This window comes from Rhinatrema bivittatum, chromosome 1 (genome assembly GCF_901001135.1).
Source record: "Rhinatrema bivittatum chromosome 1, aRhiBiv1.1, whole genome shotgun sequence".
NCBI lineage: Eukaryota > Metazoa > Chordata > Amphibia > Gymnophiona > Rhinatrematidae > Rhinatrema > Rhinatrema bivittatum.
Window position 1 is genome coordinate 80496415 of NC_042615.1, and position 13475 is coordinate 80509889.

Sequence of the window (13475 nt, forward strand, 5' to 3'; positions counted from 1 at the left end):
TGGCTCAGGAGGAACAATCCTGTGCCTCCCTGTTTGTTGTTGTACCACATCACTACCTTGTGGTCAGTCTGGATGAGGACCGATTTGGACACCAGACGATCCCGAAATGCCCACAGGCTGTAACGGATTGCTCGAAGCTACAGAAGTTGATCTGAGCCAACCACAGGCCCTGGGTGCAGAGTCCCTTCACATGGGGGGCTTCCCATCCCAATGTGGACACGTCCATGATTAGAACAATTTGGAAGGAGGGGGACTGGAAGATTCTGTTCCAGATTGGAAAGAGCCTCCCACCAAGACAAGGAAATCTGGAGCAGCTGGCTGACACATGCGCGCCTTGAGGTCCTGGGAAGCTTACTGTCACTGGGACCGAAGGGTCCACTGCGTCCTGCGCATGTGAAAACGGACAAATGGAGTGACGTGGACTGCAGCTGCCATGTGGCCCAGAAGGCTGAGCATAAGACGGGCAGTGACCCACGGGCTCCAATACATCAAGTTCGCCAAGCCTACCAAGGTGAGCACTCTGTCGCGAGGGAGATAGACCTTGCCCTCTGCTGTGTTCAGGTGGGCACCAATGAAATCCAGGCACATGGAGGATGTCAGGTGGGACTTCAGGTAGTTGACTATGAACCCGAGATTCCAAACACCTGAATGGTTAAGCGCAGAGACTGAAGAGCTCCCTGTTGAGCGCTGCTCTTGATAAGCCAATCGTTTAAGTAGGGGGACATGCATCTCCAGACAGCACAGGTGTGCTGCTACTGGTGCTAGGCATTTTGTGACGACACGTGGTACTGAGGCGAGGCTAAACGGAAACATCCTGTACTGAAAATGCCTGGAGCCCACCAGGAAATGGAGATATCTCCGGTGACTGCGGGAGATCTCGATGTGTGCGTACGCATGCTTGAGATCAAGGAAGCAAAGCCAGTCTCTTCCCTGCAAGAGAGGGATCAGAACGCAGAGGGAAACCATTTTGAACTTCTCTCATTTGAGAAAACGATTTAGAGCTCTCACGTCTAGAATGGGCTGGAATCCACCTATCCTCTTGGGGATCAGGAAATATTGGGAGTAAAACCCTGTCCCCTGTTTCCATGGAGAAATTGGCTTGACCGCCCTGGATTAAAGAAGGGCAGAGATCTCTGTCAACAGGATCTCCTGATGTGGAGACTGACCGCAAGAGGGTCACTGATGAATTTTAGACGGTACCCTCAGTGAATAATGAAGAGTACCCACCGATCCGACATGATCGCCGACCAGAAATGCCAAAAAAGGCGGCCTCCTACTGGTGGAGATGGTTCCGAGGGTACAGAGTCTGTACTTGTGCTCCTTCTCAGCCAGTCAAAACCCCATTGTAGGGCTCAGTTGAGGCGCTGGCTAGGGTCTAGAAGGGGCCCGCTGAGAGCACCCGCGGGAGACTGGAGGATAATATTTCTTTTGACTGTAAAAAAAAAAAAAAAACAACAAAAACAAACAAAAAAAAAAACCCTGGCTCCTTGTCTCGCCAATTGTCTGGCCAAGGAGGAGGAATCCGACATGCTAGTGGAAAGATGCTGAAAGGTCTCATGATGATCTTTTAGCTGAGCTACAGCATCTAGGACCTTATCTCCAAAAAGGTTATGCCCTGTATAGGGGAGGTCCACAAGTTTGTCCTGGACCTCCGACCAAAGTCTGAAGCTTGGAGCCAGGCCATTCTGTGGGCTCCAATGCCCATGGCAGCCACTTGGGCTGACGTTTCAAACACGTTGTACATGGAACGCACCTTGTGCTTACACTCAAAACCCTGCTGGATGAGCGCTAAGAATGCCTCCTGCTGCTGTTGAGGGAGGTGTTCCTCCAACTCCTGAACCATTTTCCATAGATTCTGGGAGTATTGGGCCATATATATAACTGGTAGGAAGTGATACGGGCTATTAACATCGCCCCCAGTACACTTTCTTACCTAGCGCATCCCAATCCCGATGGTCCCAGCCCAGAGGCTCGGACATATGAGTTCGGGACAGCTTTGCCTTTTTGAGAACAAATTCCACTACCACCGACTGGTGAGGGAGCTGGCATCATTCGAACCCCAGGGACTTCTGAGTGAGGTAGACAGTATCAGTCTTCCTATTTACCGAAGAAATGGAAATAGGATGTTCCCAGATACGCAGGAGCTATTCCTTGAATATTTCATGCACGGGAACTGCTACTACCTTCTTCGGTGCATCCACAAACCGGAGGACCTCCAGCATGTGGTGCCTAGCATCTTCTTCTATGAGGAGCTGAAATGGAATTAAGGTGGACTTGGGAAAATCCACTGCTTATCCCTGGGATAAGCAACATGGAATCTATTGATCTTTTGGGTTCCTGTCAGGTTCTTGCAACCTGGATTGGCCACTGTTGGAAACAGGATACTGGGCTTGATAGAGCTTAAGATTTACCATACTGGGTCAGACCTATGTTATGTTAATAGACTCCACCATTGTTCGGGCAAATCTGGCGACGGTCAAGTCCTCCTGGGGGTGATCCATGCCGTTCCTCCAGGGGTAACGAGTCCGAGAGGACATCCTCAGAAACATTGGAGGACGACTCAGAAGTATCGTCACCCCATGGGTCATATGAGGCTTCCTCCTGAGATCTCCCGGAGAGGTCAACGGGAGACCCATATTGACTGCCCGCGGTCTGGGCCCCGGAAGCACCAGGGTACAGAGTACATCAAGAGCACAGTGGCCCCTCCCAGTGCTGGAGTTGGAAGGGGAGTCTAGGTGTCAGAGGCCCCAAGGACCCTGGCAGCACAGAGCCTTCTTCAGCTGAAGGACCAGTAATTGGTGTAGGGGAGGCAACAATGGCCGCCGTGGGACCGAGGAACCCCCAGGCACCGGCTGCATAGGGAGGGTGCCAAGTAATACATCAAGGCGTTCCAGCAACAGTGCTGGAATCGAGGGCGTGGGCTCTGGCATCAGTGGAAGCACCAATGGGGCCTGCGGCTCAATACCCCTGAGGGCTCAGAGCACTGCCAATTGAACCCTACAATCCAGCTCCTCCTCAAAGGCTGCCGTGGACATGGCAGGAGGAGGAGGAGCAGGCGCTACCGGATCATCCTCGAAACGAGGGGCATCAGTGCCCAGCACCAACATAGGAATTGGTGGGGAGCACCTTGGACTCTCGGGTTCGATTGAAGACAAGGCCTGGTATCCGCAGGGCCACTTCAGAGGCAGCATGGCAGACACCGGTGCCGTCCCAGAAGGCGACTGGTGACTGTGCTTTCTTGATCTCCGGTGCAGAGGAGGATGAAAAATCCAATTTTCTGGAACAGGACGACACTGACAGAGATTGATCTCCACCACCCCTCTCCAGAGGGGGAGCCTGAGCAGGGGTGGATGCCAAATTGGGTTCCCCTCAACTGCACGGTGTCGACACGCCGGATGCGGACTTCTTGGGTTTATAAAGTTTCTCCATTTTATCTAAACGCACCCGACGACCCTTAGGAGTCATCTGGTTGCAAAAACGGCAACCTCACACATCATGCGATGCCCCCAAAGGATGTAGACTTCATGGGAATCAGTCAAAGATATGGTCCGCAGGCATTGGGGGCCATGCATCAAGCTGACAAGCGGACGGTGCAGGGTGGACACAGATGCCAAAAAATCCCCAGAAACGGCTTCAAAGAAGGTTTAAAAAAAAACAAAAAAAAAACCAACTTACAGCGCCACCCCACTGAACAGGGGGAACCAAGGAAAGGGACCCCATGCGAAGGCGGCGAAAAAAAAATCACAAGAAGAACTCTGAAGACAGAGCAGAGCTCCACCAATGCGAGGCAACAGCACCGCGGAAAGAAAGAGACTAAAGGGGGACCTCGCATGACCGCGCACATGGCCGGCTGCTCAGCGTGCCAGTCAAAGTTCTAGAAACTCTGACAGACGTTTTCCGTGCCCAGCTCCATCTGATGATGTCACCCATGTGTGAGGACTACCATCCTTCTTGTCCTAGGAGAACCTATTCTACTGTTCTTGAACATCCCTGCTCTCAGGGAACCTAGAGAAGAGATGGCTTCCAAAATTGAAAGTGAAAAGCTAGAATCAAAAACTTGATACAACTTGGACATTAAGAACTAGACATACAGACAGTTTATGGTAGGTGTGATATTCAATGCACAGCCTCAGATGAAACCACAGAAGTCTGAAAATATCAAAAAGGGGGCCAGACTGTTTACCCAGCGATAATCACTGCACACTGCTATAAAAAAAAAAAAAAAAAAAACAAACTTGGGTTCAATTCACAAGCCAGATATTTGCATCCCAGGCTAGCCAGGACTGGAAATATGATGGCAGCATTCACAGCCCCAGGTAGATGATATCTCACCTACTGGTCAATGGCAACACCTAGTGGCTGACTTTAGGGTCGACATTAGTTGGATTTCAAAGAGAAACACGATTTGTGGTCCCCGGTTGAGGCCTGCCACTGCAATGGCTAGGCAGATTTGGGAAGGGATATAAAATGGGGTTTAAAAACCCATTAGTTGCATATGAAGGTTCACTGAACCACAGAGGCTGGTTCTGCCTGAGCCAGAAGCCCAAAAAGAGTAGGAGGAAACTAGTGGGAAAAAAATAAAAGGAAAAAACCTCCAGAATTTTGAAAATACACTTGCCCACTCTATTTATGGCAAGTGCATATTCTCAGCTGAAGAATTTAGGAGCAAAGACAAAAGCATCTTCAGCCCTCATCAGAGCCTGGGCACAGGAGGTGGGAGGCAGAAGTGTATTCCAAGCACGGGGCCGGGAGGAGGGGGAAAAAAAAAAAAAAAAAAAAAGAGTGAGCATTGCAGGAGAGGACCAATAGGAGTGAGAGGAGAGAGGGAAGGGGCCTAGGAGAGCGGGAGCAGAACTGGAGGAGAGGACTGCTGCTCCGCGTGCTGTCGGGAGGAAAGGCATGTGGCATGAAAAACAGTGAGTGGGCTGCACCAGGGTTAAGGTGAAATGGAGGAAAGCATAAGAAAGCTACATTAGAGCAGGATGGGATGTGTGCACTCACTAGGGAAGATATGCTCTCACCATGAACTACTACTATCCCCCTCTCAAAATGCAACAACCCCCCCCCCCCCAAAAAAAAAAAAAAAAAAAAAAATTAGCAGAGGAGGAGAAAGCTGGCGTGCATAGAGTACACATTTTTGTCCCCAAGTAAGTCCTGGAGGAATTTTGAAGCCTATGGTAAAAGAAAAATATCATAAAGTAAGAGGAATATCCTTCACTCACCTTTTCTGTGCACTCATGACTTGAAGTATTTTTTTTCCTCTGCACCTCTGAAATTGCTCTAAAGACATTCAGTGGACTTGGATGAAAACTTTAATGACATCACAGCAAAAACGTATTGTGAAGAAGATTTACCCAAAACACAAGCCAAATGCTGGGAACGGCGTTGACTCACCTGTTGAGTGCACGATGAGCGGGAGCCTCTTGAGATGTTTTGTGGATCGGTACAGCACAAGATAGCCGCGGCTCCGGACCTTGCTGTGGTGATACTGTATGTACTGCTCAAAGAGCACGTGCAGCAACCACAGGATCATTTTGGCGATGACTATGACCGTCTGCAGGCGCAGGGGATGGATATACTGCTGGCACACAGCATCCTCTTCCTCATAAGCAGAACACAAGATGCCAGCTACAAACGCCAAGATGACAAAAACAACCTTAAAAAAAAAAAGAAAAGAAAAGCAAAAAATACCCCCCATAAGATTCTAAATAATAGTTTTAAGATACCATGAATCTCTCTATTACTATTTCATGTGCGTCACCACCTCTGGATAATACTTTAAGTTGGTATAATAACCAGCTAAGTGTGTGCGCGTATGGGGAGGGATGAGGAGACACGCCAAATAGAAAACAATGCACCTACATTTTTTGGAACATTCCTGCCTTGAGATAATAGGAAGAGGACACATAACCCGGCATGCCTCCCTAAATGAGTCTGCTGGCAATTAGAAATGTCAGAAACAAGGCTAGCCTTTTTTTCCATTTCAACTTTGAGTATTTTAACTTGTACGGGAGATTTCATGCAGCCACTTCCAGTCCCATAAAAAAGTTTGTGAATTAGGGTTTTATAATGCCTTTTATCATTAAAAGAAACTCAGAACCTGGCTCTAATACTGTGTTTAAAACGTTAACAATTAAAATTCCATTCACACACACACACACATATGTTAACAAGAGCCATAAGAAAAAAAAAAACGCCTCCTGCCCAGCTCAGCACTTTCCTCATGACCCAAATCATTTTGTATAATCAGCAGCCGCATAATACCTCATCAGAAAGTTGCCGTACAGTTCTTACACATCCAGTGTTCACCTTCCCTCCACCAATGAGAACAAAATCTTCCAGGCCTGACCCAGACTATCAGGGCCAATTCTTCCATTAGGCAAGAACCGGGTGGCTGCCTAAGACCTCAAAGGTTTTTTGTTTTTTGTTTGGTTTTTTTTTGTGGGGGGGGGAAGGAAGAGGAGCAGCTGCAGCAAAAATCTCCAGGTCCTGTGTACCTACCCTTAAGGCATGGAACCAAAAGAGAGAAGGGAATGGATCCTGGGTAGATGAATGGAATGGGAGCCAGAGAGGAAGTTGTGGAGAGAGAGTGTATTGGGCCGGTGAAGGTAGAATAAAGTAAGGAGGATTCTGGTCAGGTAGAGGGGGTGGCAAAAGGAAGCAAAGAGATTGGGGTGACCCTACTGTGCTAAGCAGAGGATGAAGGGGAGAAACGAGAGGATAGTGATGGGAGGAGAAGAAGAGGGGAGAGATGCAGGACCTGGCAGAGGGCAAGAGAAAAAGTGAGGTGGATGCTGTGCCAGAGCTGCCGCTGTCAGGTCGATGGGTAAGGGGGAGGGTGCAAGAAGGTTTGCATAGGGCATCTTATAAGCTTGCCCTAGCCCTACTCCTCATGTAACACATAACCCCTGGAAGAGACTATTTTACTATAGCACCCCCTAAGCTACAGCTCCTCAGCCGGCTGGGGACAAAGTGAAAGGTGATCAGAGACCTAGGCACTGACTGAAGTGCATCCTACAGACCCGGCTTTCTCAGCAAAATTAAGGATGCAATGAATTCAACAAATAAAATTAGAAATAGGTTGATAGCTAGATTTGTATTTTTTATTAAAATATATTAAATTACCTGTATAAATATATTATGTAATTTTTTAACAAATTCATAACATAAAAAATAAAACATTCCCACTAGCTAAAGTAATATGGCATATAGTTCATAACCCAACACACATTATATTTCAGCACTTCTAATCCACTTTTTCAAACATACTGCACAAAGCGGATTACAAAATTTAACATAAATTAAACATCAAAGGCACTGACCACTCAAACAGCTCGCTACAGCCAGCTACTGATTTACATTAAAAAAAAAAAAAAAAAGATATAAAACTACATCTTAATTAACAGAACCTTAGATCAAGCTGAACAAGTTCATATTTAAACACAAATCAGTTTTAAGACCTTTGAAATGCCACATTAAACAAAAAAGTTGTCAACCCCTTACAGAAGTTCAACACTTCCAAACTCTAAATGCTGAAAATGCTGTAACTCAGGTTAGTTGTAACTGGCATTCCTTTGCTGATGGAACAACCAATTCCCTTTGGACAATGGAACGTAAGGTGTTAAAACTTCTTTTAAATAAATCAGGATCATTGTCCTACAGTGACTTAAACACACTCATTAGAAACCTGAACTTTGCTCTGCTGATTGCTGGCAACATCAAAATAGAGGTAATATGCTCCCTCCTTCCCAGGCCTATAATGATTCATTTCCACCAACACAACTTCTAAACTATTATAAACCACTCTACCCTCAAAATTAGTTTTCTGTCATTTTACTCTATTTTCCATTATTTCCAATGATGGGTATCCAAAACGTATCCATCCCTACTGGAAGGAATGAAATCCCAGAAGGTACATACCTTTGAAGTTGCTGTAAATTAATTTTTACATTCCACTTTAGCAAACAAATGAACAAAGCGGTTTCCAAATAAACACACACTGGAAGACCCTACGCGTGGCTAAGCTGGAAGATACATGCGTGACTCGGAAGCGCGTGGGCCGCGCGGATTTTAAAAGGCCCACGGCCACCAATGTATCTTCCGGTACATGCATTAAAAATGTTTGGGGAAAAAGGAGTGGGGCATGGGCGGGCCAGGACAGCGCCATGAGGTCAGTTTGGCGCACAAGCACGCGCCGGGATCCCACAACCGCTTAACTTGCTTAAGAGTAAAAAGGGAGGCAAGTTAGGTAGAGGGTTTAGGAAGTCCGTTCCTTTACTGGGGCAAACTGGGAAATAGGCCTAATGCCTCGCCACGTATTCTGGCTAAAATTCCCCCCACTTACACGTGCGAGACGGCATTTGCGTGCATCGATATAAAATCGTGCATGTATACGCGAGTAGCTCAAGCACAAACGCGCTCATGTTATAAAAATAGGTGCGTCCATGTCCATGCACCAGCAAACTTGCACACTTGTGAGCACTTGTGTGGGTCTTAAAATTTACCTCACAGCATTTTAGGCCAGACAGCATAAAAGTTATACAAAAATACTTTAACATAAGTACCGTATACATTGTATTATTGAAAAAAAATTAACCCTAAGTTATTTTAAAAGCCTCCTGAAATAAATAAGCCTTTAACTATTTCCAGAATATTTTTATATCTGCAATTAAACATACGGTAATTCTTTAGGTAGTGCATTCCACATTAATTGGTCCAATAAGGGAGAATGCATGAGACTGGGTTTTTACCAGTTGGCTTTGGTATAATGAGTGAACATACAATAAAAAAAATCATCTGCAGATTGTAAATTTATAGAAAACTGATACGGGGTAAAAAGACATGTTAAATATAGAGGAGAAACTCCAGTGACTCTCATATATAAGGACTAAAATCGTAAATTTTATTCATTGCTCTACAGGTAGCCAGTGTAGCTGTGGCAAGACGGGAGATATATGTACATCTTGTCGAGTTGATGTAATTAAACCGGTCACAGCATTTTGAAGCAAATGTACTGAACCTAGACGACACTTTGGGAAACCGATTAATAAAGAATTCCCATAATCAATAGCTGTTAAAAGGATCGAACTAAAATTCTAAAATCATTTTGAGGTAAAAATACTGTAAAAATTTTTTAAAAACTAAAGTTAATAAAATTCTGTTCTCAACAATTTCTGAATATGTGGAATACAAGAGAGAGAAGAATTAAAATAAAAACCCAAGTTACGGACAGTATCAGTAAATGGTACAAAGTTCCATCAACAATCAGACCTGGTAAACTGGGCAGAGGCAGTAGATGGGAGATCTATTTTTTTTTTTTTTTTTAAATATTTAACACCATTTGATTAGATGACATCCAATTTCTAATCTGATGAAGACAATCAGATATCAGATGAAGGATGGTAAAAAAATCATTCTGAACAGGAAAAAAATAAATTGGATGTCATCTGTGTTTATCTTATCCAATGGCACTGGTAGCCCCTGTGACATAGTAAGGGCAAAGGGCCGTCGGCGCCATTTTGATTACTGGCAGCTGACGGCCCAAGTGCAGGAGATCGCTCCCGGACCCCCGCTGGACCACCAGGGACTTTTGGCAGGTCTTGGGGTGGTCATTAATTAAATTTAAAGGGTTGGGATGGGAGGGGTTTTTTTCCTACAGAAAGAGAATGATAAAAGTTTTCTGATCTGAGGAGTGGACTGAAAAGGCCCTCCCCAGACCCAAAAACGAAATGGGGACAAAATAAAAAAAAAAAAAAAAGGTTATGCACTCCCCTAATTTGCTCCATAAGACACACAGATGCCCAGGGACAGAGCAGGTTTAGCGCACATTTTTTTTTTTTTTTTTTTTTTTTTTTTTTTTTTTAATTTTCCCCCTCTGAATCCTAGGTGCGTCTAATGGTCAGGTGCATCTTATGGAGCGAAAAATACGGTAAGTTTTTCTGTTAATTGAAATAGTTCTTGTGGTCTATTTTAGAAGCCATTCAATTGACCTGCGTAATACTTTTTGTTGAATAAAAGGTAGTTTTTCCACTCTTATGTGCACAATTAAAAAAAAAACCCTCTATTAATTAAATTAGGATTTTTTCACTCTTTACCTTTGCCTCATAATTCTTTTTAAATCAATTAATTTTTTATTAAACCATGGAACAGGAATTATTAGGTCAACTTCATCCATTGTTTTTGACAGAGGAATTAAATGATTCCAAGTATAAATTAACATTTTAATACATTAAGGAGCTTTACTTTTGAGCCCAACTGGGCACAAAATAAATCATCATCTAAGGGCTTCTGCTTTAAATTTCCTGGTGTTGGCTTGAGATGACAAATCTCTAATAAAGAATGCAACTCAAGAAACATTGTTTTTATACTCATGAGTATTAAAAAAGCCTATAAGGACCGTGCCCTGGGCAAACCAATCAGAAAAAGACAAGCACTCATCACACCCAACAAATAAACCAAATCAGGAGGAGGCTATCTTGGACCAGCACTTAAAAATCTGCATAGAAAGAAGAGACTTTTTGGCCATGCTGGAACCCTGGAAACCCTGGGCCAGAAATCTGCTCCCTGGGCAGCCCCCACCCATCAGGGACTTCTGTAGCACTTCCCAACAGAACCAAGCCAGAAGTAGCCTAGTGGTTAGAGCAGCGTTTCAATCCTGGTCTTCCTGGTTTGTAATCCCGTTGCCGTTTCTTGTGACCTTGGGCAAGTCACATTATCCTCAGTTGCCTCATGTACAAACTTACTGCCTGATTCATTCTGTATCTGTGGGAAAACAGCTTGATGAATCAGGCCTTTAAGATTATAAGCCCTCTGGGGACAGAAAAATAACTACAGTACCTGAACGTAATCCGCTTTGAAGTGCCGAAATGTTAAATAAATAAACAAACCAAACAAACAAAAAATCAAAACCCAGGTCTTCCATGGAGCACTACCACTACACTACTGGGCAAGGCTGCTTTCATTTTCATTCCTTATTTCTCTATTAAATAACTGCACCTGCAAAACATCTCTAAAATTAAAGGATCAAAACTGAAAGCGGTTATAGGATGATAAATTATTTTCTACTTACGTGTACACACATTAAAAGAACTGCTAGGTGGATGGTAGGTACAGGATGGAATTTCGGTCTGATGTCAGCCATCAGGGTATGAGCAGGTAAGAGAGGCGCATCAAGAAGATGGTCATCTTCTAGACTCTGTGATATCTCCAAGGAATTCTGAAAGAGAGAGAAGCGGAAACCAGATCAAAAGCATTAGCAAAGGCTCTCTGCCCACTCACAATCAGTTTCATTATAAGAAATGGGCCTTTCTGTCTGAAATCGTTTCAGCAGAAAGATGTCCCCCTCGTACCACTTCACTAATTTATCTAGTGCTGCAGAGCAATGTACTGAAGAGTTGCAGCATTTTGGGGGTTCCCTTCCTGGCATGACGTGAATATCCTCCAGTCATCTTCCTTGCACAAAGTCAGACTTTAGGCAGAAGCCAAGTTGTACAAATGAAAAGGAGGTCATCCTTTATAAAATGATCCTGTTATAGTATGTAAAATGTTTTAGGTCAAAGGCTGAAAAATAACTTCTTACCTGATAATTTCCTTTTATTTAGGACAGATGAATTCAGAATAAGTGGATTATGCACCTCACCAGCAGATGGAGAGGGAGCAAACTGATGTCACAGTATCTGCACCCCTGCAGTGACATTAGGCTGCCAGTATTCGCTTCAAAAGCAACTGTGGACAGACTAGCAAAAAAACTTGTTTAAAAAACAGATAACCATTTCAATTCTCAGCCAACAGGCAACACTGAGCTCAGATAAGAATGTAATAACATAAGTCTAGGGACTGGACTAACACTTGCCAGTAATCCCTGTAATACATAGACACATACGAGGACCACACTACAATCATTCAGCAGCCAAGAATTAGAAATTGGATTCATCTGACTGTCCCAAAGAAAAAGAAAATTATCACGTAAGTAGTAATTTCTCATTTCTTAGCATTCAGCAGGATGAATCCGGAACAAGTGGGATGTACCCAACCTCCTCCCGAACAGGGTGGGAGGCTGCCCGTAGTCCAGTCAAAACTGTACGTGCAAAGGCCGCATCCTCCTGGGCCTGCACATCCAGACGATAATACCTGGAAAAGGTGTGTAAGGAGGATCACATTGTAGCTCAGCAAATGTCAACAGGAGACAAATTTCACCTCTGCCCATGACACTACCCGAGCCCTAGTGGAATGAGCCCTAACCTGACTAGGTAACATCTTCCCAACATCCACATATGCAGCCGTGACTACCTCCTTAAATCCAGTGAGCTATTGTAGCCTGCAAGGCCAACTCTCCCTGTCAAGTACCACCATGAGGGACAAACAGGTGATTCAACTTCTGCATAGGCTCAGTAACCTCCAGATATTTCACAATATGTCTCGACAAAGGGTTGCAACACACAATACTCCTCCACATCTTCACTCTGTTCAGAGATGGCAGGGAGATGGACTGATTGAAGTGAAAATCAGAGACCTTTGGTAAAAAGGAAGGAACAGTACACATATGTACCACCCCTGGAGTCACCCAGAGGAATGGCTCCCAGCAAGACAAAGCCTGCAGTTCGGAAACCCTACACACAGAACAAATTGCCACAAGAAACACCATTCTAAAGGTCAGAGTACGCAGCGGTCTAAACGTAGGGCCCGTCAAGAAATCCAATACCAAATTAAGACTCCAAAGGGGCACCGGAAACCTCAAAGGAGGACAAAAATGTTTCACTCCTTTCAGGAAATAAGCCACATCGGGATGAGCCAACAGGGAACCATCATTCGTCTGACCCCTGAAACAGGCGAGAGCCACTACTTCTACCTTTAACGAATTGAGGGACACAAGCCTTTATTCAAGCCATCCTGCAGAAATTCCAAAATGAGCAGGATCTTGACCAAAAAAGGAAGAGTACCTCAATCCTCGCACCAGGCCTCAAAAACACTCACCAAACCCGCACATAGGCCAAAAAAGTGGAGAACCTTTTAGCTCTTAGCATGGTGAAAAATCACTGCCGCAGAGTATCCACAGTTCAGCAAGAGAGCTCTTTCAAGGGCCAAAATAGAGTCAGATCTTCGTAAAGAACAGGTCCCTGCCGCAGCAGATCCCTGTGCACCAGAAGACAAAGAGGCAATTCCACCAGGAGCCTTTGCAGATCCATATACTGCGGTCCCCTGGGCCAATCTGGAGTGACGAAGAGGTCCATCCCTCTATGGCGCTCTATCCTCCGAACCAATCTGCTTAACATGGGCCATGGAGTAAAGACATAGCAACTTGTCTTCCGGCCACTCCTGTACTACAGCATCAATCCCCAATGACTTCAGATCTCTGCTGCAGCTGAAGTATCATGGAACTTACACATTGCATGAAAATCACCAACAGGTCTAGGAACAGGAGATCCCAGCAATCCAGAATCAGCTGAAACGCCTTGTCTGACAATGCCCACTCTCCT

At 44.8% G+C, this 13475-nt stretch overlaps 1 protein-coding gene across 4 annotated transcripts in view; it reads right to left on the reverse strand.

Moving 5' to 3' along the window:
* TMEM192 (transmembrane protein 192) overlaps positions 1–13475 on the reverse strand; it is a 126907-nt gene that overhangs the window by 100812 nt on the left and 12620 nt on the right. For all 4 annotated transcript variants that reach the window (XR_003859228.1, XM_029620033.1, XM_029619947.1 and 1 more), the window contains exons 2-3: positions 11069–11215; positions 5395–5656 (exon numbers count right to left, since the gene is read on the reverse strand). Coding sequence is in view for 3 of the 4 variants with exons in the window: in XM_029620033.1 (XP_029475893.1) it covers positions 5395–5656; positions 11069–11215 (409 nt within the window). In the remaining variant the exon portion in view is untranslated. The remainder of the gene's footprint in view (positions 1–5394; positions 5657–11068; positions 11216–13475) is intronic.